Here is a 27454-nt window from a genome sequence, read left to right as displayed (position 1 = left end):
GGCTGCATTTATAGTAGCTGGGGACTTTAACAAAGCAAATCTTAGGAAAACACTACTGAAGTTCTATCAACACATTGCCTGTAATACTCGCGCTTCAAAAACTCTCAACCATTGTTACTCTCCCATCCGGGATGGCAACAAGGGCCTACCCCGTAACCCCTTTGGCAAATCCGATCACAACTCCATTCTGCTCCACCATTCGTATAGGCAGAAACTCAAACAGGAAATACCCGTGCTAAGGTATATTCAATGCTGGTCTGACCAATCAGAATCCATGCTTCAAGATAGTGTTGATAATGCGGACCGGGATATGTTCCGGGTTGCTTCTGGGATTAACATTGACGTATACACTGACACAGTGACTGAGTTAATCAGGAAGTGTATAGGGGATGTTGTTCCCACTGTGACTATTCCTACCCAAAACAAAAAACGTGGATTGAGAACTGAAAGCGCGAACCACCACATTTAACCAAGGTAAGGTGACTGGGAATATGGTTGAATACAAACAGTGCAGTTATGCCTTCCGTAAGGCAATCAAACAAGCAAAATGTCAGTACAGAGACAAAATGGAATCGCAATTCAATGGCTTTGCCATGAGACATATGTGGCAGAGACTCCAGACAATCACAGATTACAAAGGGAAAATCAGCCACATTGCGGACACCGAAGTCTTGCTCCCAGACAAGCTAACCCCCTTCTTTGCCAACTCTGAGGATAACACTGTGCCACCGGCGTGGGTCGCTCCCGTGGACTGTTGGCTCTCATTCTCTGTGGCCGATGTGAGTAAGACATTAATGCGTGTTAACCCTCGCAAGGCTGCCGGCCCAGAAAGCATCACTAGCCAATGTCATGTTTGCTCCCGCTCATCCCTTCCCATGGCGCTTGAGGGCGCCAGCTTACCCTGCATCACACGCTCCTGCCATCCATCACCCACACCTGCCTTCCCTCGTCACTCGCATCAGCGTTAATGGACTCACCTGGACTCACTTATTACATGTTAATTTCCTCCCCTATATTTGTCTGTTCCCTTGCTCTGTTCCCTGCTGCTGCATTGATTGTTTCTTGTCTAAGTTTTTGTTTGCTGACGCTGTGCTTGTCTCGTTATATGTCCGTCATTTATTAAATGTTACTCCCCGTACCTGCTTCGTCTCTCCAGCGTCATTTTGCGTGACAGCCACGTCCTCAGAGCATGCGCAGATCAGCTTGTTGGAGCGTTCACGGACATATTAAATATCTCCCTATCTCAGTCTGCTGTCTCCAACTCAAGATGTCCACCATTGTTCCTGTATCCAAGAAAGCAAATGTAACTGAACTAAATGACTATCGCCCCGTAGCACTTACTTCTGTCATCATGAAGTGCTTTGAGAGGCTAGTTAAGGATCCTGTCATCCGCACCGTAACCTGACACCCTAGACTCACTTCAATTTGCATACTGCCCCAATAGATCCACAGACAATGCAATCGACATCGCACTGCACACTTCCCTATCCCATCTGGAGAAGAGGTATACCTATGTAAGAATGATGTTTACTGACTACAGCTCAGCCTTCAACACCATAGTACCCTCCAAACTCTTCATTAAGTTCGAGCCATAGGTCTGAACCCTGCCCTGTTCAACTGGGACCTGGACTTCCTGACGTACCACACCCAGGTGGTGAAGGTAGGAAACAACACCTCCACTATGCTGATCCTCAACACAAGGGCCCCACAAGGGTGCACGCTCAGCCTCCTCCTGTGTTTCCTGGCAACGCACACCTCTAATTCAATCATCAAGTTTGCAGATGACACAACAGTTGTATGCCTGATTATCAACAATGACTAGACAGCCTACAGGAAGGAGGTGAGGGCCATGATGGAGTGGTGCCAGGAGAATAACCTCTCCCTCAACGTCAACAAAACAAAGGAGACAATCGTGGACTTCAGGAAACAGCAGAGGGAGCACATCCACATCGACAGGGCCTCAGTGGAGAAGGTGAAAAGCTTCAAGTTCCTTGGGCGTACACCTCAGTGACAATCTGAAATGGTCCACCCACACAGACAGTGTGATGAAGGCGCAACAGCACATTTTCAACCTCAGGAGGCTGAATAAATTCGGCTTGGCCCCTAAGACCCTCACAAACTTTTACAGATCCACCATTGAAAGCATCCTGTCGGGCTTTATCACCGCCTAGTATAAATGGCTGATTCCACACAGCACTACTGAGGGAATGATGTTGTTACCTTACTGGAAAGCCATGCTTTTCTACAGACTCCAGGAAGGAACCAAGGGCAGTTGATGCTTTGTTGTTGGTTGCTGCACCAAGATACATGAAACTGATTGTGTAATACAAAAAAATAACACATGTATACAAAAATAGCTGTGCTGTTTGTATAATTCAAACCTATTTTGAATAGAAAGCATTGGATTATCCACATTGAGTCAGACAAACATGACCAACTTCAAATACCATGGGAGATCAATCGGTTGCCTTTCTTGAGAAGCAGTCTATGCCACCAAGGCCATATCTGTTGAAAGACCGTTTTGGACAGTTTTGTATACAGTACTTGCTAAATCAGCCATTTTACAGTGAAATATACAGAGGCAGCATTGTATGGGCTATGAGTTATATGACTCAATGTGTACCCCTGAGCTGAAGGGGGTCTAAGCTTACCTGATCAACTTGTGGTTGGTGTCCAAATGTATGAGGGAAAGAGGACCCCAAACAGAATATGTTCTTCTGACAACACCTCAAAGTCGTGCCATTCTTTCCTGCATTCCTGCAGCATCGACACGATGCATTGAGTCTCACACTTGCATCCACTGGACTCTGTGACCCAGTGCTATCAGATGTCCTCTCACCATCCTAATTGTGATGGACTTGTCCTGAATGTGGCCACTAGATTGTCCAGCTCCTTATCTGTCATTTGGCTGTAGGTTCCCCTCACCGCAATACCGTTGTTGTGTCTTCGGCATCATTATAGTGAAGACTGTTATTTTATCAAATCAATTCTCTGTAATTATTATTATGTGATTAAACTAATCATATAAATGTAATTAACTAGGAAGTCGGGGCACCAAGGAAAATCTTCATATTACAAAATTATAATTTTCCTAATATAACTCTTCAGATATTTTAATATCTGATCAATTAGTTTTCTAATTAATGAATTATTCTTTACCTCACGTTAGTCTCATTCCAAACGGTGTAAATTTTTGGTTATCTGCACGGACCCAGCATTTACTATGAATCATCCATACATCAATTGTCTTGATCATTTATTTACTAACTAACTAAATAATCACAGAAATGCATAAACAAAAAAACAGTAGATATGGTTACAATGAAATGATAGGGGAGGTTCCCTAGTGGGCTAAGCCGACATGACGGCTTGGTGGACAAAGGGAAGTGGGTGTGGACTGAGAAGGACGGGAAAGACAAAAATGCAGTAGCTGGCTTCTCCACCGACCGTTTACACATTCTCCAAAACATGGATATTGTTCAGTTCTCAAGTTCTGTGGTGTAGAAGAAGTTCCTTTGCTCTCTCTATGTGTCTCTTTCTGCATGGCCAGGCGGAGAGATTCTCCTCCAGGAATTTACGACCTGGGATAACAGAACCTGGGTGTAGGAGGGAGAGAGAGGGGGATTCCACGCTCTATACCCAGAAAGGGCCACGTCATGACACCGTATTCCTGCCTTCTGCGTTGGACAGTTTGTGTTGAGATGCCGAGCAGTTTGGCAATGCAAGGTACAGGCAGATCCATTTCAATCAGCTGTGGAAGGTGCTGTTCTGACAATCAGCTTAGGACGTCCCATTTCGTCATCAACAACAATTGATGGGCACATCTTTCTTCCATTTCAGCATTGACTAGGCTACACAGTTTGGAGAGACCCTGCAAGTCTACTTAATAATCTCATTGGTGCAGACAAACTGTAAGTAACCAAGATCCAGTGGAAGGCGTTGCATGGCCTGCTGCAATCTGTACAGGAGCCTCTCCATAATGTGCCTCCTCATCGCCTGCGAGGACACACACACTCACACACACACACACACACACAACCTTTCACTACGGCTGACAGTGGCTGGCTGTAACGTTACAGGCATACAGTTTTGTGATTCATTCCATTTCCATTTGGCTAGCTTGTCTGACTCCAAAGCCAGCCAACTAAGTTAACGTACTTCAGAATTGTCAGTCACTGGTCAATAATGCAAGGATATAGGAAGCGCGTCTATCTAATACATTTAAGGATAAACTATGTATCTACTTAGGTAAACATATGAATTACCTGTTGCCCAAAGTTCAGCGCAGGCGTTGGTAACTGGTTCGCCATGTTCAGAACATGCAGCCACTGGGGGGAAAGATTTGGAGTGTAGTGGTGACGTCAGATCGTTTGGTTACGTAGCCAATATAGAAAAGCATGTGTTCATTGATTGAGTTAAGATGAACCAGTACCCAAAACTAGTGGACCAATGGAGACTCGTTGTCTACACCTCCCTTTAAACCTTCACGAAAAAAAGAAATGCCAAAATGTACAATAAAAAAAACTAGCAATGAAAGCAAAGAAACAGACACGGAAAGCAAAGATATGAGTAGCGTAACCGAAAGGTAGTTAATGCAGGCAAGAGCACAGGCAAAATGGGTTAAATAGGATTGGTTGTTGGGAAAGTTTAACTTAAAAGATCTTTGCATTCATAATTTAAAAAAAAGTTGTCAATCACTTGTCAAAGTTTTGCTCTCACCTTATTTTTTACAATTCTATACATTTTGCTTTCAGTAGTTTTTAAAAATGTATTTCAATATCAATTATTTCAACCTTCCACAAAAATATGTTAACATTTTCAACTTTTTTCCCCACAATTTATTTCATTTTATTTTAAATTCAATACATATTTAGTGAAATTGGCCATATGTATTGGACCTAGTGAGTTTATTTCAATTGACTGATTTCCTTATAATCAAAGCAATCCCATGAACCCTCAACAAAGACAGATACAGCGTTGTACCTTGCTGGCCCACAATGAGGAACTGTGCAGAGAGGTATGTAAATAAAAACAAATTGAACTGAGGAAATGTTTGGACTAAAGTGTGAAAAAGGATCCATAATAATAAGAGACTGTACACTGTAAACCATTTCCTGTTGTCTTTTTACGGTAACTTACAGACAGACAGTTTACTGTAAGTTACCATATAAAATGTATGTTACCATATTGTATTTTACAGTTTCCAATAATGTTACTGTAATCTTTTTTTACCATTGTTTTTACAGTTACAAGCAACTGGCTGCCTGCAAGTTACTGTAAAACAACAGTACAGTTGGTAACCTCTAGAAGGGAAAGTCATATACATTACAAATGTTGGTCTTAACAAAGGCTTCCAAACTGGCAGTGACTACAGGGGGAAACAGATCAAAGGACATGGTATATAATCAACCATTAAAGGTTTGAGACTTGATGGAACCCCATTCTACCCTCTTTACACATTTCATTTAGCCTCTTACAAGGCACACGTCAAAATATGTTAACAGCAATACTACAGACAGTAAGATGGGCAGAAACTGCTTCTCCAACAGAAATCCCCAATCACACTTGTAGGCGATGTCATAGCAACGTTGGCTAGCTGAACTCATGCTCAGAAACACGTCTGTCGGTCGTCCCGTGCCGTACTGCACATGTGCAGGCCATCAAATCAAAGGCACTCCTTCAATATCAAGTTGTTTTTGTTAAAAAAATGAAAACATGTCAGTTTGTGACTTTCACGAGGTTGGATTAATAACTACGTGAGACATTGGCTCTAATCTACTGCAGGTCGTGTCTTTAGATTTCGATAAAAATGAACAGCTCAGGAATATTTATGAACTTTTCTCATTGAACACGGTTACATGCACACAATAATACGATTATTGTGGATAGTCAGACTAATATAATAGATTGTTTAAAATATTTACGTGCTTTGCAAAAAAAAGAACGATTTTCCTAATAAGCCAATCAAAATAAATGCTCTACCACAGTGACCGTGTACGTTTTTGGAAGACTATTTGATTTTGAGTTCGGACATATAACGTTTTTATGTGAACACTATTTCTAAAGATGCATACTTTCAGTTTTCCCAAACTCACTTCACTCTCACATAAGAGGGAGGTTTGCGCTAGCAGTGCAGATCAAATACAGTACACCGCTGGAATGCTGATTAAGCTGTTTACATGTCCTGATCATTTGAAAGATTACTCAGGAAAAAAAAGTGTGTTTTAATAGGCATATGTTTACTTTGATTGTGACCTCTTACCGATTTAAGATAAGCAGAATAAGGTGTTTACATACAGTACCAGTCCAAAGATGGGACGGACCTACTCATTCCAGAGATGATCTTTATTTTCACTATTTTCTACATTGTATAATCATAGTGAAGACATCAACACCATACAATAGAATCTGAAATATCAAATACATCTTGATTTGTTTGACACTTTTTTGGTTGCTACATGATTCCATATGTTCTATTTCATAGTTTTGATGTCTACAATGTAGAAAATAGGACAAATAAAGAAAAGCCCTTGAATGACTAGGTGTGTCCAAACTTTTGACTGGTACTGTATAAGCAATAGCCTAAATGTAGAATAATTTTGCTTGGGGCCAATGAGGAGATTCAGGATTTTTCCTTCATGGCATCTTTCATCCACACGTTTCCATGGTATTTCTTTTTTTTTGTTTGTCAGTTCCATTAACCTCTTTAGAGTATCTTTACCACTTCGCTCTGAAACCTGCAGTGTAATTGACTTGTCAAACAGGTTATCGGAGGGTCTAATTAGCTCCCACATCCTCCATCATTTTCACTCTGTCAGCTTTGTTCATATGGTTGAGGCGTGCATGAATGCGCCAATGGAGGGGTGAGCGGAACATGGTGATTTTAGACTCAACCAAAGAGAAAGACAATAGGAAGGAGCCCAGGGAGGAAGCTCCTCCCTTATAATAGGCTACACGAAATACACACATACACACATATCTTGCGTGTCACACCAGTTTAAATTGATATCAAACATCTTTAACTTGATCCTAAACCCTGACAAGGATTGATTTACTGGTGTTAGATTTATCCACTATCATACTTTTGACCAGTATTAATAGGATCAACTAAATCTTTTCGTTACGCTATTGCAGGAACAATGCGTTTTAGTTCAAATGTTAAGCCGTATGTTCTGCCTCTCATTGTTGGAATCTTCTTGCTTCTTGGGTATGTAAACCATTTTGACATTACTTCTAGTTTATTTCCTTTTCTGGGATTAAATGAGTGGCTTTTGTGATATTTTTATATTAGTTTCTAAGAGTGAGATGTAATTTTTCTTTCTTGAATGTGAGTATGTTCTAATCTGTTAATTAACACTGTTTTGAATTGCTACATGATTCCATATGTGTTATTTCATAGTTTTGATGTCTTCACTATTATTCTACAATGTAGAAAATAGTGAAAATAAAGAAAAACCCTCGAATGAGTAGGAGTCCCACGCCCGAAGCCACATCCATAATCGGTAGACGGTTCCAATTGGACCCTTATGGGAAAAAACTAATTAATTTCACATGTGATCAAGTTAATGTGGTAACATGTGACAACATGTAAAAGCAACATGTGATAACATGAAACTATACATAAATGTGACATGGGGATGCAACATTTCAACATGTGATACCAGGAAACTACAAGTGACAACATTTGAAATTTTTCACATGTAAAAATGCAATTCCACATCTGAGAGATAGATTAACTCAGTAATTGACGCAGACATGGTGGCATAGAAAGAATATCGGAATGCCGTGAACTAAGAGGTGAGTTCAAATCCCAGATGGGGACATGTTGAATAATAATTAATGTATAAGTAAACATACATCATGCAATCATGTATGTCAAATATGTAAGTAGAAAACACTGCGGCTATTTTGTGATGGTCAAGGGATATTCTAACAACTTTTTGTTTGCAGGGCATCATGTGAACATTTGAATCTACATGTGAAATGTTATGTGATCACTTGAATTATCATCATATGTCGTGTTCCAAAACCACATAGTTTAACATGATATCACGTGAAATTTCACAGGTGAAATAAAAAATAAAAAAATGTAAAGTTGAGAATCGCTGCTTACATCACCGAACAATGAACAAAAAAAACTATTAAATCCAGTTTTTAGATGCTACACCCAATAGCCAAATCAAATACAGGATGTGTTCTCACTTTGCGCACACTGATGTCTTTGTTTCACACACCTGTTTGTCTAGATAACCAGCCCCGAAATGTTGGCGCCATGGTGCCCATTGGGTTAAGTAGAGGAAATGCAAAGTCCGAACAAAACATTGCAAACCATATTAGATTTTGATCTAGGGAGGGGTTGTTGCATTTAAAAACTCAATTCAAAAGTTTCTTGTTCGTTGCTCTACGATGCAAATAGCGATTGTCCAATCGGAGCCGTCTACCGATTACGGATGTAGCTTCAGACGGGGGGGACACGGTCATTTAACTTCTCAAGATTTCATTTTTTTTTTTTTATATATCTCAAACTTAGCAATATACAAATTTAAAACACAACCACGAGGCAAACCTCTCTCCAACACACAGGTAAATGTCAGTCACGGTTCAATATGTTGCCACTCAGTGAGTAGCAAACTCTACCGACTACTGCCAAATGTCAAACTGGCATACTACGCCACCTTTTCTTGTATAACAGGTACAAACCGGTTCTTACTTTGGGTCATTTTCTTGTTTAAACAAAAACAGGTTCTTACTTTGGGTTGAATGGAAACATATAGCATTCAAAGACATGTATGAACGTCACAATTGTTTCCCTTCCACAATAGTCAATGCAAGCTGAACGACTAAGGCTTTCTTTTGAGCCTAGTCAAAAAAGGAAAACGAAGGCCACCACAATGATTTAACATACAAAACAAACAAATAAATAGGTTAAGTTGCAGGGTTGAAGGAAGCACTAACTTAACAGTCATGTACTTCTCAAGATTTAATCAAACTATTCAATACATTAACTATGTATCTTGGGACGCTACTACATCACATGTCCCTCTCTGAGTGGTATTGAATAAAGACAATGGCTCTCTGAAACCACATGGAATTAATACCAGTACAGCATTTTTATTGCGCAAGCAAAAAAATGGAACCCTTTAAAAATGTCTGCACACATGTGAATCGTTGCATTATTCAAGTGTGCAACATTATGTGCAATATGGTTTAATTGAAAAGCTCCTGTATACTTTCAATATCCTGCCTACTTGTATATACCACTACATACTATGGTGTTCATGGTATATTAATAGCTGAACACACACATGCAGCATGAATGTGGCTTTGGCCACACCAAATCCAAGGTAATGTAAGGATAGTATAAATCCTAATTTACACCCTACACAATACAATAAGATACGCAAATGTGTGCGGCCCGGTAATGTGTTACGCCACGCAACTATGCAGTATTGCCATTTAGCGACGCTAATTGCATCCTTGGGTTGTGTACTTGCGTAAGGGTATGAATTACGTTTAAAATACAAGTGGCAAATCTGATGGCGAAGAAAGGCAGCGCCGGCAACACATTTTGTTAGTTTAAAAATGTCCTAAATGTTTTCATGACAGACTTGAACTGATTCTCTCCTGCTTCCCAAAGGTATGTCTACTTCAGCTTCTTCTCTGAAAAGCTCAACCGGTAAGATCAAGTTCTGTTAATCTACTTGCAACCTAAAGACGCTATAATGTGATATGAAAGTTGCAATATTTTCTGATTCATATTAACGGGGTTTTGGTTTGAGGTTTGAATTTAAGAGGAACGTTATTTTACGGTTTCATTGTTTCCAACAGAGATATCCCAGTTGATGAGGACCAGAAGAGCAGCAGGTTAGTTGAGATAAACAAAACAATTCCCCCAACAAGTCATGGTACTTCGTACTTTTAATGTTAGGATGTTAGGACGTTTTGTTCTAACACAAGACAATCCTAATAATTCAGATAAAGAGAGCCACAGTCAGGCCAAAAAAATCTCTATGTTCTATCATAAAGCGATAACAGTTAGTCTCCCCGGTTGAAATGGCTGCTACTTAGAAATACTATTACAGGAAATGAATGGACGACTTTCACTGCTATTAACACGCCTCCAATATAGTCGCATAGTTTTCATAGACCCACAGCGGACCTTTGTCAAATAAATATCTCTGTGAAAAGGCGTTCCATGGTCTGTTGTGTCAACAATCGCAATGTAGACCTATTCCCGAACACTGCTGGTAACCAATGTAGGCCGTCATTTTAAATACGAATTTGTTCTTAACTGACTTGCCTAGTTAAATAAAGGTAAAAAACAAACAAACAGATGATCCCGATCATTTAGGTTGCCTAGTAAATGATGCCCCGCTCTGGTATCTGTCTGGGACTCGTTTCCCTGTTAACTACTCAAACATATTTGACTTATTAAGTCAAATAATAAACTAACTGCAGTACACTGGTCTCAAATATATTAGCATAACTAGGCTACACAGAACCACGGCGGACCCATTGTAAAATTAGAGGCTTTTAATTGATTAAAACGTGTCCCAGTCCAAGGTGCCTAGCTCTGCCCACTGGGGCGTGGCTTAAGGAGCGCTCTTTGAAATAAGCGCTCGTATCGCCTTATCCCAAGGGATCGACTTCTCTCACCACACTGGCAGTGTCAATTTTGCTTGTACTCTGAGTTTGGTTGACTTTGTGTGAAGAACAGAACTAGGACAGCACTCCGGTAAATAAACTTAAATGTACATCTTTTTATCGTCACGCATACATTTCGGGTATGAGCACTTCTTCAGCGTGCAAGGCAATGGCAGTCAATGTCACATCAACAATACCACACACAGGTGGGAATAATTATGAATTCTCTTTCACTTTTGGCCCAATCAAGAGATCCCAGCAGAGGGAGCTGTGAAGGAAACATGAAAGTCAAATAAAAAATATATAAACACAGCAGACTATGCAATATGTTCTCTTTGGAGAAGTACTGTAATTGATCCCTCTCTCTTTACTTTGGGTAGAGTAAATATGCTAGGCTAAAGGCTTCCATACAACACTTGTTTGGATAATGTGTTATTTTATTATTTGCTAATCCTCTGCTGTATTTTGTGGAATTGCGTTATTGCAGAATTTTTTTTGTAATTTCACGGGTCTTGTCGTTAACTTTTTCTGGAAATGTGAAGAGTGTACGGAAAAGGTACTCTTTTCGTGGAACGACCCTAAAGTCACACTACATGACCAAAAGTATGTGGACACCTACTCGAACATCTCATTCCAAAATCATGGACATTAATATAGAGTTGGTCCCCCCCATTGCTGCTAACACAGCCTCCACTCTTCTGGGAAGGATTTGGGGATCCTAATAAAATACCAAATACCCTCCAAAGTACCGCTAGATGTTGGAACATTGCTGTGGGAACTTGCTTCCATTCAGTTACAAGAGCAGTGAGGTCGGGCACTGATGTTGGGCGATTAGGCCTGGCTCGCAGTCGGGGTTCCAATTCATCCCAAAGGTGTTCAGTGGGGTTCAGGTAAGGGCTTTGTGCAGGCCAGTCAAGTTCTTCCACACCGTTCTCAACAAAACATTTCTGTATGGACCTCGCTTAGTGCACAGGGGCATTGTCATGCTGAAACAGGAAAGGGCCTTCCCCAAACTGTTGCCACAAAGTTGCTTCCGGAAAGTATTCAGACCCCTTGATCTTTTTCACACAAAAAAATGGTTACAGCCTTATTCTAAAATTGATTAAATCTGTTCTTTTTTTCTCATCAATCCACACACAATACCTCATATTGACAAAGCAAAAACAGGTTTTTAGAAACTGAGATGGGTCAACCTTCCAGAATGACAACCATCTTCACTGAGGAACTCAAGAGCTCTGTCAGAGTGACCATCTGGTTCTTGGTCACCTCCGTGACCAAGGCCCTTATCACCGATTGCTGTTTGGCCGGGCGGCCAGCTCTAGGAAGAGTCTTGTTGGTTCCAAACGTCTTCCATTTAAGAATGATGGGGGCCACTGTGTTCTTGGAGACCTTCAATGCTGCAGACATTTTTTGGTACACTTCCCCAGATCTGAGCCTCAACACAATCCTGTCTCGGAGCTCTAAGGACAATTCCTTTGACCTCATGGCTTGGTTTTTGCTCTGACATGCACTGTCAACTGTGGGACCTTATATAGACAGGTGTGTGCCTTTCCAAATCATGTCCAGTCAATTGAATTTACCACAGGTGGACTCCAATCAAGTTGTAGAAACATCTCAAGGATGATCAATGGAAACAGGATGCACCTGAGCTCAATTTGGAGTCTCATAGCAAAGGGTCTGACTACTTATGTAAAGGTATTTCTGTTATGTTTTTCTTGTTTTTTTTGCAAATATGTCTAAACACCTGTTTTTGCTTTTTCATTATTGGGTATTGTGTGTAGATTGCTGTGGATAGTTTTTTATTTAATACATTTTATAATAAAGCTGTCATATAGCAAATTTGGAAATAGTCAAGGGATCTGAATACTTTTCGAAGGGATTGTATGCTGTAACGTTTAAGATTTCCCTTCACTGAAACTAAGGGGCCTAGCCCAAACCATGAAAAACTGCCCTAGACCAATATTCTTCCTCCACCAAACTTTACAGTTGGCACTATGCATTGGGGCAGGTAGCGTTCTCCTGGCATCCGCCAAACCCAGATTAGTTTGTCGGACTGCCAGATGGTGAAGCATGAGCTTTACATCACACCAGCCGACGCTTGGCATTGCGCATGGTGATCTTAGGCTTGTGTCCGGCTGCTCGGCCATGGAAACCCATTTCATGAAGCTCCTGACAAAAAGTTATTGTGCTGACATTGCTTCCAGAGGCAGTTTGGAACTCGGTAGTGAGTGTTGCAACCTAGGGCAGACAATTGTTACGCGCTTCAGCACTTGGCGGTCCCGTTCTGTGAGCTTCTGTGGCCTACCACTTTGCGGCTGAGCCGTGGTTAATCCTAGACATTTTCACTTCACAATAACAGCACTTACAGTTGACCGGGGCAGTTCTAGCAAGGCAGAAATTTGATGAACTGACTTGTTGGAAAGGTGGCATCCATGACAGTGCCACATTGAAAGTCACTGAGCTTTTCAGAAAGGTCATTCTACCGCCAGTATTTGTCTATGGAGATTGCATGGCTGTGTGCTCGATTTTATACACCTGTCAGAAACGTTTGTGGTTGACATAGCCGAATCCACTAATTTGAAGGGGTGTCCACATACTTTTGTAGCCTATATATATATATATATATATATATATATATATATATATATATTGTATATATATTATAATATCGTCTTTCTATCTCAGAATCATTGCAATGTGGTTAGCATTAAAAATTGAAATGAGAATTATTCAAATCTTAAAGATCAAATTCAACCAGAGAGCGCTCTTAGATCATGGTAAAAGGCTGCACTTGACCGTTGCACTTGAATCATTCCCACGGTGAATGGCTAGGCCTGCTACGCTAGGAACCCGCACACTATTGCAGATCCTTTGATATTACCGGCCGCAATAGATATGGTAAAAGCAATATATGGGGAGGCAGAGGCACAGAAACTCACATCAATACCTTTGTCAGGGGACGCTGTTAAACAAATCATTTATACTATTGCTAGCAATTTAGAGGAAACTGACTGAATTACTCAAACTCCCAAGCTTATACTCTCCTAAAGGACGTTAGCAGTGAGGGCAAAGATGGCAATGCATTCACATTTGTTTGCTATACAGTGCCTTCGAGAAAGTATTCAGACCACTTGACTTTTTCCACATTTTGTTAGATTACAGCCTTGTTCTAAAATTGATTTAAAATATAAAAAAATATCTCATCAATCTACACACAATACCTCATAATGAAAAAGCAAAACCTTTTTTTTTAGAAATGTTTGCCTATTTATTAAAAATTAAAAACAGATATCACATTTAGATAAGTATTCAGACACTTTACTCTGTACTTTGTTGAAGCAGCTTTGGCAGCAATTACAGCCTTGTGTCTTCTTGGGTATGACACTACAAGCTTGGCACACCTGTATTTGGGGAGTTTCTACTATGCTTCTCTGCAGATGCTCTCAAGCTCTGTCAGGTTGGATGGGGAGCGTTGCTGCACAGCTATTTTCAGGTCTTTCCAGAGATTGGTTTCAAGTCTGGGCTCTGACTGGGCCACTCAAGGACATTCAGAGACTTGTCCCGATGCCACTCTTGCATTGTCTTGGCTGAGTGCTTAGGGTCGTTGTCCCGGGGGCGAACGTGAACAGACTGGGGGCGAGAGCTCTCTGGAGCAGATTTTCATCAAGGATCTCTCTGTACTTTGCTCCGTTCATCTTTGCCTCAATCCTGAATAGTCGCCCAGTACCACAGCATGATGCTGCCACCACCATGCTTCACCGTAGGGATGGTGCCAGGTTTCCTCCAGACGTGACGCTTGGCATTCAGGCCAAAGAGTTGAATCTTGGTTTCATCAGACCAGACTATCTTGTTTCTCGTGGTCTGAGAGTCTTTAGGTAGCTTTTGGAAAACTCCAAGTGGCTTTTGTCTGGCCACTCTAAAGTAAAAGGCCTGATTGGTGGAGTGCTGCAGAGATGGTTGTCCTTCTGGAAGGTTCTCCCATCTCCACAGAGGAACTCTAGAGCACTGTCAGAGTGACCATCAGGTTCTTGGTCACCTCCCTGACCAAGGCCCTTCTACCGCGATTGCTCAGTTTGTCCAGGAGGCCATCTCTAGGAAGTGTCTTGGTGGCTCCAAACTTTTTCCATTTAAGAATGATGGAGGCCACTGTTTTCTTTGGGACCTTCAATGCTGCAGAAATGTTTTGGTAACCTTCCCCAGATCTGTGCCTCGACACAATCCTGTCTCGGAGGATGATTAATGGAAACAGGATGCACCTGAGCTCAATTTCGAGTCTCATAGCAAAGGGTCTGAATACTAGGTATTTGTGTTTTATGTTCAATACATTTGCAAAAATGTCTAATAACCTGTTTTTGCTTTGTCATTATTGGGTATTGTTTGTAGATTGCTGAGGATTTTTATTTATTTAATCCATTTTAGAATAAGGCTGTAACGTAACAAAATGTGGAAAAAGTCAAGGGGTCTGAATACTTTCCAAAGACGCTGTACATATCAGGGGATGCTAATCACAAGTACATATTGTTCTGTCTCACGATTCCCAAGCTTGGACCAGCACAGGGGATGTTCAGTGTGCTGTGTGGCTGTATTGTTGAAAAACAGATTCCATGGGATCGAGTGGTGGGCTTAAGCCTTTTGCGCGGATATCAAATAAAATCACATTTATTTATATAGCCCTTCGTACATCAGCTGATATCTCAAAGTGCTGTACAGAAACCCAGCCTAAAACCCCAAACAGCAAGCAATGCAGGTGAAAAAGCACGGTGGCTAGGAAAAACTCCCTAGAAAGTCCAAAACCTAGGAAGAAACCTAGAGAGGAACCAGGCTATGAGGGGTGGCCAGTCCTCTTCTGACTGTGCCAGGTGGAGATTATAACAGAACATGGCCAAGATGTTCAAATGTTCATAAATGACCAGCATGGTCAAATAATAATAATCACAGTAGTTGTCGAGGGTGCAGCAAGTCAGCACCTCAGGAGTAAATGTCAGTTGGCTATTCATAGCCGATCGTTAAGAGTATCTCTACGGTAGAGACTCTACCGCTCCTGCGGTCTCTAGAGAGTTGAAAATCCAGACGGAAAATATTTACACAAGAAGCAACCTAATATCACACAGTCAAACTCTCCAGTCATTTAGTAATTTCACCATTCTGCGATTCTCAACGTTAAACATCGCACGGTGTTCCAACACAACGGCTCTTTATGTCATCATAGTACCTTTGCCACTGTTCCACCCCTTGTGTATTGCGCTGTCATGGAGTTGCAAATACACCATGACAGCGCAACACACAAGTGGTGGAACAGTGGCAAAGGTACCCACAGGACAAACAGAATAATATTAGTCTGAGGAGAGATTAAATAGCATTAATACAACAAAAATAATTCAAAACACACTCCTTCAGTTTACACAAGTTAAACAGATGTATTTTTTTCTTCATAATAAGCAGGAGATTCCAAGAACACAGGATGAGATGTTACTATCCTTTGTGCAAGCACTTCTAAGAGTTCATGAACAGTGAGACTGGTGAAATTTGGGGAGCGCATCGTCAGTAGTGTACCTTTGGTTCCTAGGGTGTTTCGGCCTTTCACACTATACACCCTCCCCAAAGGCGGCCAGCGACAGGGTGATCAATCCTACGCTTGCGTCCCATTCCCAATTAGTCATAGGAGTTGCCTTGTTGTTGATAATCAACATCCCATGGGACTATGCATGGCAGGGGCGTCCTCCTCCCTGAGTCAAGCATTGTTGACCGCATACCTCCTGGCCCTCTCACTTTGGGGCCCAGCTGGGGTCTTTCCTCTTCATCCAGTGTCACGCCCTGGCCTTAGTATTCTTTGTTTTATTTATTATTTTAGTGAGGTCAGGGTGTGACATGGGGAGTGTATGTGTTTTTGTAGTGTCTAGGGTGGTTGTAAGGTTTAGGGGGTTTATTAGAGTAGTTGGGTTTATGTTTAGTATAGGTATCTAGCTGTGTCTATGGTTGTGTGTAGTTGTCTAGGGAAGTCTATGGTTGCCTGAATGGGTTCTCAATTAGAGACAGCTGGTTACTGTTGTCTCTGATTGGGAGCCATATTTAAGGTAACCATAGGCTTTAGCTGTTTGTGGGGAATTGTCTATGTCGATGTTCTATGTTGCATGTATGCACTAGTTCATGTTTAGCTTCACGTTCGTCTGTTTTGTTATTTTGTAAAGTGGTTTCGTTTTGTGTTTGTTATCTTCAAAAAATAAAAGAAGATGACTTACTTTCCAAGCGCTGCATGTTGGTCCTCACTCTCTACTATAGACGATCGTGACAGAATTCCCCACCAATGCGGGATCAAGCAGCGCGAAAAGCGGCAACAGGAGCAGCGCAAGGAGGAATGGAAATGGGAGCGTAATCTGGACTACACTACGTGGGAGGAGATCGACAGGTGGGCGATCGACCCAGGGCGAGTGCCGGAGCCAGCCTGGGATTCTCTGGCGCAGTGTGAGGAGGGATACAGGCGAATGGAGGCAGCACGACGACGCGGTAGGAAGCCTGTGAGTCAGCCCAAAAAAATTATTGGGGGGGGGGGGTTTAGAGGTAGTGGGCCGAGGGCAGGTAGGAGACCTGCGCCCACTTCACAGGCTAACCGTGGAGAGCGGGAGTACGGGCGAACACCGTGTTACGCAGTAGAGCGCACAGTGTCTCCTGTACGTGTTCATAGCCCGGTGCGGGTTATTCCACCTCCCCGCACTGGTAGGGCTAGATTGGGCATTGAGCCAGGTGCCATGATGCCGGCTCAACGCGTCTGGTCTCCAGTGCGTCTCCTCGGGCCGGCATACATGGCACCAGCCTTACGCATGGTGTCCCCGGTTCGCCTACATAGCCCGGTGCGGGTTATTCCACCTCCCCGCACTGGTCGGGCGACGGGGAGCATTCAACCAGGTAAGGTTGGGCAGGCTCGGTGTTCAAGGGAACCAGTACGCCTGCACGGTCCGGTATTTCCGGTACCACCTCCCCGCCCCAGTCCAGTTCCACCAGTGCCAACACCACGTAACAGGCTTCCAGTGTGTCTCCAGAGCCCTGTTCCTCCTCCACGCACTCGTCTTATGGTGCGTGTCTCCAGCCCGGTACCACCAATTCCGGCACCACGCACTAAGCCTCCTGTGCGTCTCCAGAGTCCTGTGCATCCTGTTGCTGCTCCCCGCACTAGCCCTGAGATGCGTGTCCCCAGTCCGGTACCACCAGTTCCGGCCCCACGCACTAGGCCTAATGTGCGTCCCCAGGGTCCAGTATGCCCTGTTCCTTCTCCCCGCACTAGCCTTAAAGTGCGTGTCCTTAGCCCGGTGCCTCCAGTTCCGGCACCACGCACCAGGCCTACAGTGCGCCTCATCCGGCCAGAGCCATCCGTCTCCCCAGCGCCATCTGAGCCATCCGTCTCCCCAGCGCCATCTGAGCCATCCGTCTCCCCAGCGCCGTCTGTGTCATCCGTCTGCCCAGAGCCATTAGAGCCGCCCGTCTGTCCCGAGCCGTCAGAGCCGTTAGTCAGTCAGGAGCCGCTAGAGCCATTCGTCAGTCAGGATCTGCCAGAGCCGCCAACCAGACAGGATCTGCCAGAGCCGCCAACCAGACAGGATCTGCCAGAGCCGCCAACCAGACAGGATCTGCCAGAGCCGCCAACCAGACAGGATCTGCCAGAGCCGCCAACCAGACAGGATCTGCCAGAGCCGCCAACCAGACAGGATCTGCCAGAGCCGTCAGCCAGCCGTGAGCAGCCAGAGCCGTCAGCCAGCCGTGAGCAGCCAGATCCGTCAGCCAGCCGTGAGCAGCCAGATCCGTCAGCCAGCCGTGAGCAGCCAGATCCGTCAGCCAGCCATGAGCAGCCAGATCCGTCAGCCAGCCATGAGCAGCCAGATCCGTCAGCCAGCCATGAGCAGCCAGATCCGTCAGCCAGCCATGAGCAGCCAGATCCGTCAGCCAGCCATGAGCCGTCCACCCAGGATCCGCCAGAGCCGTCCAGCCAGGATCCGTCCCTCAGTCCGGAGCTGCCCCTTATCCTGGTGCTGCCCCTTATCCTGGTGCTATCCCTTATCCTGGTGCTGCCCCTTATCCTGGTGCTGCCCCTTATCCCGGTGCTGCCCCTTATCCCGGTGCTGCCCCTTATCCCGGTGCTGCCCCTTATCCCGGTGCTGCCCCTTAGTCCGGTGCTGCCCCTTAGTCCGGTGCTGCCCCTTAGTCCGGTGCTGCCCCTTAGTCCGGTGCTGCCCCTTAGTCCGGTGCTGCCCCTTAGTCCGGTGCTGCCCCTTAATCCAGTGGGGTTAATGTGGAGGGTGGCCATTTGGAGGAGGCTACGTAAGCGGGTAGTGACTATGGTGGGGTGGGGACCACGACCAGTGCCGGAGCCGCCGCCGTGGAAGGAAGCCCACCCAGACCCTCCCCTAGACTATGTGCTGGTGCGCCCGGAGTTCGCACCTTAAGGGGGGGGTTATGTCACGCCCTGGCCTTAGTATTCTTTGTTTTATTTATTATTTTAGTGAGGTCAGGGTGTGACATGGGGAGTGTATGTGTTTTTGTAGTGTCTAGGGTGGTTGTAAGGTTTAGGGGGTTTATTAGAGTAGTTGGGTTTATGTTTAGTATAGGTATCTAGCTGTGTCTATGGTTGTGTGTAGTTGTCTAGGGAAGTCTATGGTTGCCTGAATGGGTTCTCAATTAGAGACAGCTGGTTACTGTTGTCTCTGATTGGGAGCCATATTTAAGGTAACCATAGGCTTTAGCTGTTTGTGGGGAATTGTCTATGTCGATGTTCTATGTTGCATGTATGCACTAGTTCATGTTTAGCTTCACGTTCGTCTGTTTTGTTATTTTGTAAAGTGGTTTCGTTTTGTGTTTGTTATCTTCAAAAAATAAAAGAAGATGACTTACTTTCCACGCGCTGCATGTTGGTCCTCACTCTCTACTATAGACGATCGTGACATCCAGAGCCATTGACTGCTGCCTTCTGCCGCCTCTGATACAGCTTTGATTGCCGAACGCTGGCTCTGGCCCTTAATTCCCAGGTCTCTAAGCAGTCTGGTTGTAGATGTTGCCACAAAACCTCTGCAGCCCACCTCCACTGGTCGGACTTCTGTGTTCCAGCCATGATGCCGTGCTTCGGCAGCTAGATCGGCATAGCGCAGATGTTTTCGCTCATAAGCCTCATCTACTGAGTCCTCCCAGGGTACTGTGAGCTCAATGATGAAGACCTTCTTGAGCGAACGGGACCAGAGCACCATGTCAGGTCTTAGGGTGGTGGTTGCGATCTCCGGAGGAAACACAAGTTGCCAGCCAATGTCAGCTAGCATTTTCCAGTCGCGGGCCAAGCGCAGCTGGTCTCGCTCTAATGGTGTAGAGCCGCTCTTCAGTGGTTTAGAGTAATATTCTTAGATCAGAATGACAGCACACTGTACTTCTATCCATGTCACTAAAGACTAACAGAAACAAAATACAAAATGAACTAATACACCATGACAGCGCAACACACAAGGGGTGTGTTGCACCTGTAAGATAGAATGGTAAAGTCAAACGGGACAACCTGTCCATCTATGGCGGGAGGGCGGGCAGGCCCCCTTCCCTCGGCTGTGCATGTTTCTAACAGAAAAGAGCATCAGTATGTGTCCCACACGAGTGATGACTGCTCACCTCCAATGACTGGAAAATCACGTTGGGACCTACTTCCCTATCTGTTTGACTGTGATCCTGGCTCAGTTGACATGGTGGTAAGTAAAATCAAACAGCTGATTGAGCTGTCATGTGACCGAATGCTGCAGAAAACGCATTCACAGGTCATTATGGAGGAGTTTTGGTACCTGACTCAAAGAGAATACCCTGCTGTCTTCCTCTGAGTATTAAAACTCATGTTAGCCTTCACCAGCTCTTGTCTGTGTGAAGCTGGATTTAGTGCTCTCATCTGCATTAAAACCAAATATCGATGGTTTTAACAGCAGGGATGAGGTGACAGCAGGGATGAGGTGCGTACTGTCGACCACGCCTCCTGACTTTGAGAAGCTCCGACGTGACATGCATCAAGCACACCCATCTCATTAGTGGTGGTGAGATAAGAGACAATTTGCCAGACTAATTTGCAATTGAGTGTCACCACATTAAATGTACGTGAAGGTGAGTTGAGAAGACAATCAGAAATGCTGTTAGAATGTTTTTCAAATAAAAAAGTAAACATTGGCTGTTAATTCCATACTTTTTTTCACGTGGTTGGGGTCGTGAGAATTTTCCGATATCAAAATGGGGTCGTGGGACAAAATCGTTTGGGAATCCCTGCACTATTTTAATTTTTTAATTTTTTAATTTCACCTTTATTTAACCAGGTAGGCAAGTTGAGAACAAGTTCTCATTTACAATTGCGACCTGGCCAAGATAAAGCAAAGCAGTTCGACACATACAACAACACAGAGTTACAGATGGAGTAAAACAAACATACAGTCAATAATACAATAGAAAATAAGTCAATATACAATGTGAGCAAATGAGGTGAGATAAGGGAGGTAAAGGCAAAAAAAGGCCATGGTGGCGAAGTAAATACAATATAGCAAGTAAAACACTGGAATGGTAGATTTGCAGTGGAAGAATGTGCAAAGTAGAAATATAAATAATGGGGTGCAAAGGAGCAAAATAAATAAATACAGTAGGGGAAAGGGTAGTTGTTTGGGCTAAATTATAGATGGGCTATGTACAGGTGCAGTAATCTGTGAGCTGCTCTGACAGCTGGTGCTTAAAGCTAGTGAGGGAGATGTGTTTCCAGTTTCAGAGATTTTTGTAGTTCGTTACAGTCATTGGCAGCAGAGAACTGGAAGGAGAGGTGGCCAAAGGAGGAATTGGCTTTGGGGGTGACCAGAGAGATATACCTGCTAGAGCGCGTGCTACAGGTGGGTGCTGCTATGGTGACCAGCGAGCCGAGATAAGGGGGGACTTTACCTAGCAGGGTCTTGTAGATGACCTGGAGCCAGTGGGTTTGGCGACGAGTATGAAGCGAGGGCCAGCCAACGAGAGCGTACAGGTCGCAGTGGTGGGTAGTATATGGGGCTTTGGTGACAAAACGGATGGCACTGTGATAGACTGCATCCAATTTATTGAGTAGGCTATTGGAGGCTATTTTGTAAATGACATCGCCGAAGTCGAGGATCAGTAGGATGGTCAGTTTTACGAGGGTATGGTTGGCAGCATGAGTGAAGGATGCTTTGTTGCAAAATAGGAAGCCAATTCTAGATTTAACTTTGGATTGGAGATGTTTGATGTGAGTCTGGAAGGAGAGTTTACAGTCTAACCAGACAGCTAGGTATTTGTAGTTGTCCACATATTCTAAGTCAGAACCGTCCAGAGTAGTGATGCTGGACGGGCGGGCAGGTGCAGGCAGCGATCGGTTGAAGAGCATGCATTTAGTTTTACTTGCATTTAAGAGCAGTTGGAGGCCACGGAAGGAGAGTTGTATGGCATTGAAGCTCGTCTGGAGGGTTGTTAACACAGTGTCCAAAGAAGGGCCAGAAGTATACAGAATGGTGTCGTCTGCGTAGAGGTGGATCAGAGACTCACCAGCAGCAAGAGTGACATCATTGATGTATACAGAGAAGAGAGTCGGCCCAAGAATTGAACCTTGTGGCACCCCCATAGAGACTGCCAGAGGCCCGGACAACAGGCCCTCCGATTTGACACACTGAACTCTATCAAAGAAGTAGTTGGTGAACCAGGCGAGGCAATCATTTGAGAAACCAAGGCTATCGAGTCTGCCAATGAGGATGTGGGGATTGACAGAGTTGAAAGCCTTGGCCAGGTCAATGAATACGGCTGCACAGTATTGTTTCTTATCGATGGCGGTTAAGATATTGTTTAGGACCTTGAGCGTGGCTGACGTTCACCCATGACCAGATCTGAAACCAGATTGCATAGCGGAGAAGGTATGGTGGGATTCGAAATGGTCGGTAATCTGTTTGTTGACTTGGCTTTCGAAGACCTTAGAAAGGCAGGGTAGGATAGATATAGGTCTGTAGCAGTTTGGGTCAAGAGTGTCCCCCCCTTTGAAGAGGGGGATGACCGCAGCTGCTTTCCAATCTTTGGGAATCTCAGACGACATGAGAGGTTGAACAGGCTAGTAATAGGGGTTGCAACAATTTCGGCAGATCATTTTAGAAAGAGAGGCTCCAGATTGTCTGATTTGTAGGGGTCCAGATTTTGCAGCTCTTTCAGAACATCAGCTGACTGGATTTGGGAGAAGGAGAAATGGGGAAGGCTTGGGCGAGTTGCTGTGGGGGGTGCAGTGCTGTTGACCGGGGTAGGGGTAGCCAGGTGGAAAGCATGGCCAGCCGTAGAAAAATGCTTATTGAAATTCTCAATTATAGTGGATTTATCGGTGGTGACAGAGTTTCCTATCCTCAGTGCAGTGGGCAGCTGGGAGGAGGTGTAATAATAATAATAGCACCTATCCCTCTACTATATATAATACAATCACTACTACACTAGCCTCGAATTGTCAACACTAGCTTCTAACATTTTAAACTTCTAAACTCCTTCCACTAACATAAAAATACTTCTGGACAACTGAAGCAAGGCACACAACTTTTCTTAAAAAAGTACCCTTTCTAGTTTTTATCGTCTTCATTGTGTTTGTTTTCTTCTTACTATGTTTTTCTATTCATACAGCCTGAGTAAGCCCATGGTCAGGAGCAGAGTACGGAACATGGTCTCTCCTGAAAAGTGTGTATCTGTATTTTACTCTTCCATCACTAACCATAGCAGTACGGTATCATGCTGTACTGATGAAAACCATCAAATCAATCCTAACAAAAATCTTCCCAAAAAAGACTGACAATCAATCAGATTAGTGGTCCTTTTATGTCATAGAAATGTACATCAATGTCATGTTTGATTCACTGCATGAATTGGTGATGGGATACTGTATGTGTTTAGCTTATAGCAAGGTGGTTGGGGCAGTAGTTCTATTAATGTATATGTTATGTAGTAGTCCAACTATTACAGGTCGGTCTATCTAAAACTACCACCATCAGCCCATCTCTTCATTACAATTAAGTAATTCATTACGTTTTGTTTTCCCAGGCTTTTGTACAAGCAGCCCAGTGTCTTGGTGGGGTAAGCAGCATTTTTATCTCATGTTAAAGTCATATTAGCTGACGTAATGTAAGTGTCTGACACATCATTGTAGGGAGCTTTGATATATTAGGTAGGACATGACATTAGTGTCTGACACATCAAGGTCCTTTACAGTGAGGGAAAAAAGTATTTGATCCCCTGCTGATTTTGTACGTTTGCCCACTGACAAAGAAATGATCAGTCTATAATTTTAATGGTAGGTTTATTTGAACAGTGAGAGACAGAATATCAACAAAAAAATCCAGAAAAACGCATGTCAAAAATGTTATGAATTGATTTGCATTTTAATGAGGGAAATAAGTATTTGACCCCTCTGCAAAACATGACTTAGTACTTGGTGGCAAAACCCTTGTTGGCAATCACAGAGGTCAGACGTTTCTTGTAGTTGGCCACCAGGTTTGCACACATCTCAGGAGGGATTTTGTCCCACTCCTCTTTGCAGATCTTCTTCAAGTCATTAAGGTTTCGAGGCTGACGTTTGGCAACTCGAACCTTCAGCTCCCTCCACAGATTTTCTATGGGATTAAGGTCTGGAGACTGGCTAGGCCACTCCAGGACCTTAATGTGCTTCTTCTTGAGCCACTCCTTTGTTGCCTTGGCCGTGTGTTTTGGGTCATTGTCATGCTGGAATACCCATCCACGACCCATTTTCAATACCCTGGCTGAGGGAAGGAGGTTTTCACCCAAGATTTGACGGTACATGGCCCCGTCCATCGTCCCTTTGATGCGGTGAAGTTGTCCTGTCCCTTTAGCAGAAAAACACCCCCAAAGCATAATGTTTCCACCTCCATGTTTGACGGTGGGGATGGTTTCTTGGGGTCATAGGCAGCATTCCTCCTCCTCCAAACACGGCAAGTTGGGTTGATGCCAAAGAACTCCATTTTGGTCTCATCTGACCACAACACGTTCACCCAGTTGTCCTCTGAATCATTCAGATGTTCATTGGCAAACTTCAGACGGGCATGTATATGTGCTTTCTTGAGCAGGGAGACCTTGCGGGCGCTGCAGGATTTCAGTCCTTCACGGCATAGTGTGTTACCAATTGTTTTCTTGATGACTATGGTCCCAGCTGCCTTGAGATCATTGACAAGATCCTCCTGTGTAGTTCTGGGCTGATTCCTCACCGTTCTCATGATCATTGCAACTCCACGAGGTGAGATCTTGCATGGAGCCCCAGGCTGAGGGAGATTGACAGTTCTTTTGTGTTTCTTCCATTTGCGAATAATCACAGAAACTGTTGTCACCTTCTCACCAAGCTGCTTGGCGATGGTCTTGTAGCCCATTCCAGCCTTGTGTAGGTCTACAATCTTGTCCCTGACATCCTTGGAGAGCTCTTTGGTCTTGGCCATGGTGGAGAGTTTGGAATCTGATTGATTGATTGCTTCTGTGGACAGGTATCTTTTATACAGGTAAGAAACTGAGATTAGGAGCACTCCCTTTAAGAGTGTGCTCCTAATCTCCGTTCGTTACCTGTATGAAAGACACCTGGGAGCCAGAAATCTTTTTGATTGAGAAGGGGTCAAATACTTATTTCCCTCATTAAAATGCAAATCAATTTATAACATTTTTGACATACATTTTTCTGGATATTTTTGTTGTTATTCTGTCTCTCACTGTTCAAATAAACCTACCATTAAAATTATAGACTGATCATTTCTTTGTCAGTGGGCAAACGTACAAAATCAGCAGGGGATCAAATACTTTTTTCCCTCACTGTAATTGCCAGTACCATAGTGAAATATTGAGATCATAACATGGCCCTGGTCAGTACAACACAGTCAGGCAGGACCTTTGTTCTGTTTCTCTAGACGTACTGATGTGGTGACAGTGACCCCATGGTTGGCATCCATCATCTGGGAAGGCACCTTTGACCCTGTGCTCATTGACAACATCTACAAGCCCATGAACCTCACCATAGCAACCACAGTGTTTGCAGTTGGAAAGTGAGTAGCCTACAACTTTTGCCAAATATTCAAAATGGAAGTTAAATTATCAATACTTTTTCAACACTGCAACTATAAGTAAATAAGTACTTGATGGCAGGTAATTAATTATCAAGGTGTTATCATGATTCATGCCTTGGAACATTGTTAATTCATTAATTAATACATTCATAATTGTACTACTTCATGTATTATCCGCTAGACTGTATACTGGTCAGAAAGTGGTAGAATGTCCTATGAGAATGGGGATGCAGTTAAGCGGATACCTAGTCGGTTGACCAACTGAATGCATTCAACCGAAATGTGTCTTCCACATTTAACCCAACCCCTCTGATCCAGAGAAGTGCTGCCATTGTATCCTTGAGCAAGGCACTAATCCTTATGTTATGTATGTCTTTAAATACTGGCAGATATGTCAGCTTTCTCCGAGATTTTCTGGAGACAGCGGAGATGCACTTCATGGTCGGCTTCAACGTGCGCTACTATGTTTTCACTGATCGTCCCCACGATGTTCCTTCAGTGAACCTGACTCAGGGGAGACATTTAAGTGTGATCCAGGTCCCGGGTTCGAACCGCTGGCAGGAAATATCAGCCCGGAGGATGGAGATCATCCAGACCACCATCGAAAGTCAGATCAGCAGGGAGGCCGACTACATCTTCTGTCTCGACGTGGACAGCAAGTTCCATGCTCGCTGGGGGGCTGAGTCTCTTGGAAGGCTGGTTGCTGTGATACACCCAGGCTACTATGAGCAGACCCGTGCCAACTTCCCATACGAACGGCGTCCAGCCTCGTTGGCCTACATCCCCATGGATGAGGGAGACTACTACTATGGTGGGGCTATGATCGGAGGGTTCGTGGAGGATGTGTACACACTTACAAAGGAATGTCGGAACCGGTTTGAGGTGGATGCTGGGAATTCCATCGAGGCTGCCTGGCAGGAGGAGAGCCACCTCAACAGGTACCTGCTCTATAACAAGCCCAGCAAGGTGTTGTCTCCGGAGTACCTGTGGCAGGACTTCAAGGCCAAAACCAAAGAGGTCAAAGTCATTCGCTTCTCAGGGGTCATTAAAAACTATGCTGAAGTTCGTCCCAATGTATAAAAAGAGGAGGTGGATATTTGACCAGCAGAAAAAAACTGAATTCAGTCTTAGCAGTATAAATTAATTGTGGTTATGGTGATGTTTAGGTTTAGGAACGAGGGTTAGGTTAAGGTTAAGTTTGGGTATAGTTTCGCTGAGTTACGTTTGTGGGTTGCGGTTCGGGAAAGGCATAATAATAAAGATTATTTGGGGGATACTTAAATTTATCCTGTTACACACGTGGGTGTTTTTTAGAATAAGGCTGTAATGTAACAAAATGGGGCTTTTTTGTCCGAATGCACTGTATTTAATTTTTTGTTGAAGAAGAAAGGATGAGCTTTATTATTTCACAGTCATGAATGAGAAGTTGTTTGAATGATGATTATTACACACATGTAGGACATTGCAACAAATGAGTCACACTTATCAGAATAGTTTCTCATCTTTGAACTCCCCTGCAACAACGATTATGAGGCGTATGACTAACAAACAAATGGTTTCGTTGTGGAGAGATGCAGAAATAGGGAATATTACATAAAGTAGATTCCATCTATACATTTGTAAGTCAGACAAGGCACAGCAGTGGGCTAAATTCCATTTTTAATAAAAAAAGGGCAAAAACTGCACAAAGGACAAGGTGGAGCTGGCAGTCCTATCTAGAAACAACCCCTACC

General features: G+C 43.7%; 2 protein-coding genes across 2 annotated transcripts; both read left to right on the top strand.

Annotated features, from left to right (window-relative positions):
• Nucleotides 1-6939: 6939 nt before the first annotated feature.
• LOC139564971 (globoside alpha-1,3-N-acetylgalactosaminyltransferase 1-like) lies at nucleotides 6940-27003 on the top strand. Its single transcript, XM_071384925.1, has 7 exons — nucleotides 6940-7207; nucleotides 9638-9676; nucleotides 9829-9864; nucleotides 23290-23343; nucleotides 23704-23736; nucleotides 25566-25700; nucleotides 26111-27003. Exons 1-7 carry the CDS (start codon nucleotides 7140-7142, stop codon nucleotides 26799-26801), a joined length of 1056 nt encoding a protein of 351 aa, XP_071241026.1. The 5' UTR covers nucleotides 6940-7139; the 3' UTR covers nucleotides 26802-27003.
• Nucleotides 17305-19213, top strand: LOC139564970 (uncharacterized). The gene is made up of 2 exons (XM_071384924.1): nucleotides 17305-18801; nucleotides 18967-19213. The coding sequence occupies exons 1-2, from the start codon at nucleotides 17391-17393 to the stop codon at nucleotides 19077-19079; spliced, it is 1524 nt and encodes a 507-aa protein (XP_071241025.1). The 5' UTR covers nucleotides 17305-17390; the 3' UTR covers nucleotides 19080-19213.
• Nucleotides 27004-27454: the final 451 nt, after the last annotated feature.

This window comes from Salvelinus alpinus, chromosome 36, assembly GCF_045679555.1.
Source record: "Salvelinus alpinus chromosome 36, SLU_Salpinus.1, whole genome shotgun sequence".
Classification (NCBI taxonomy): Eukaryota; Metazoa; Chordata; class Actinopteri; order Salmoniformes; family Salmonidae; genus Salvelinus; species Salvelinus alpinus.
The sequence above is the reverse complement of the archived record's forward strand: the minus strand, read 5'-3'. Positions and strand labels throughout refer to the sequence as shown.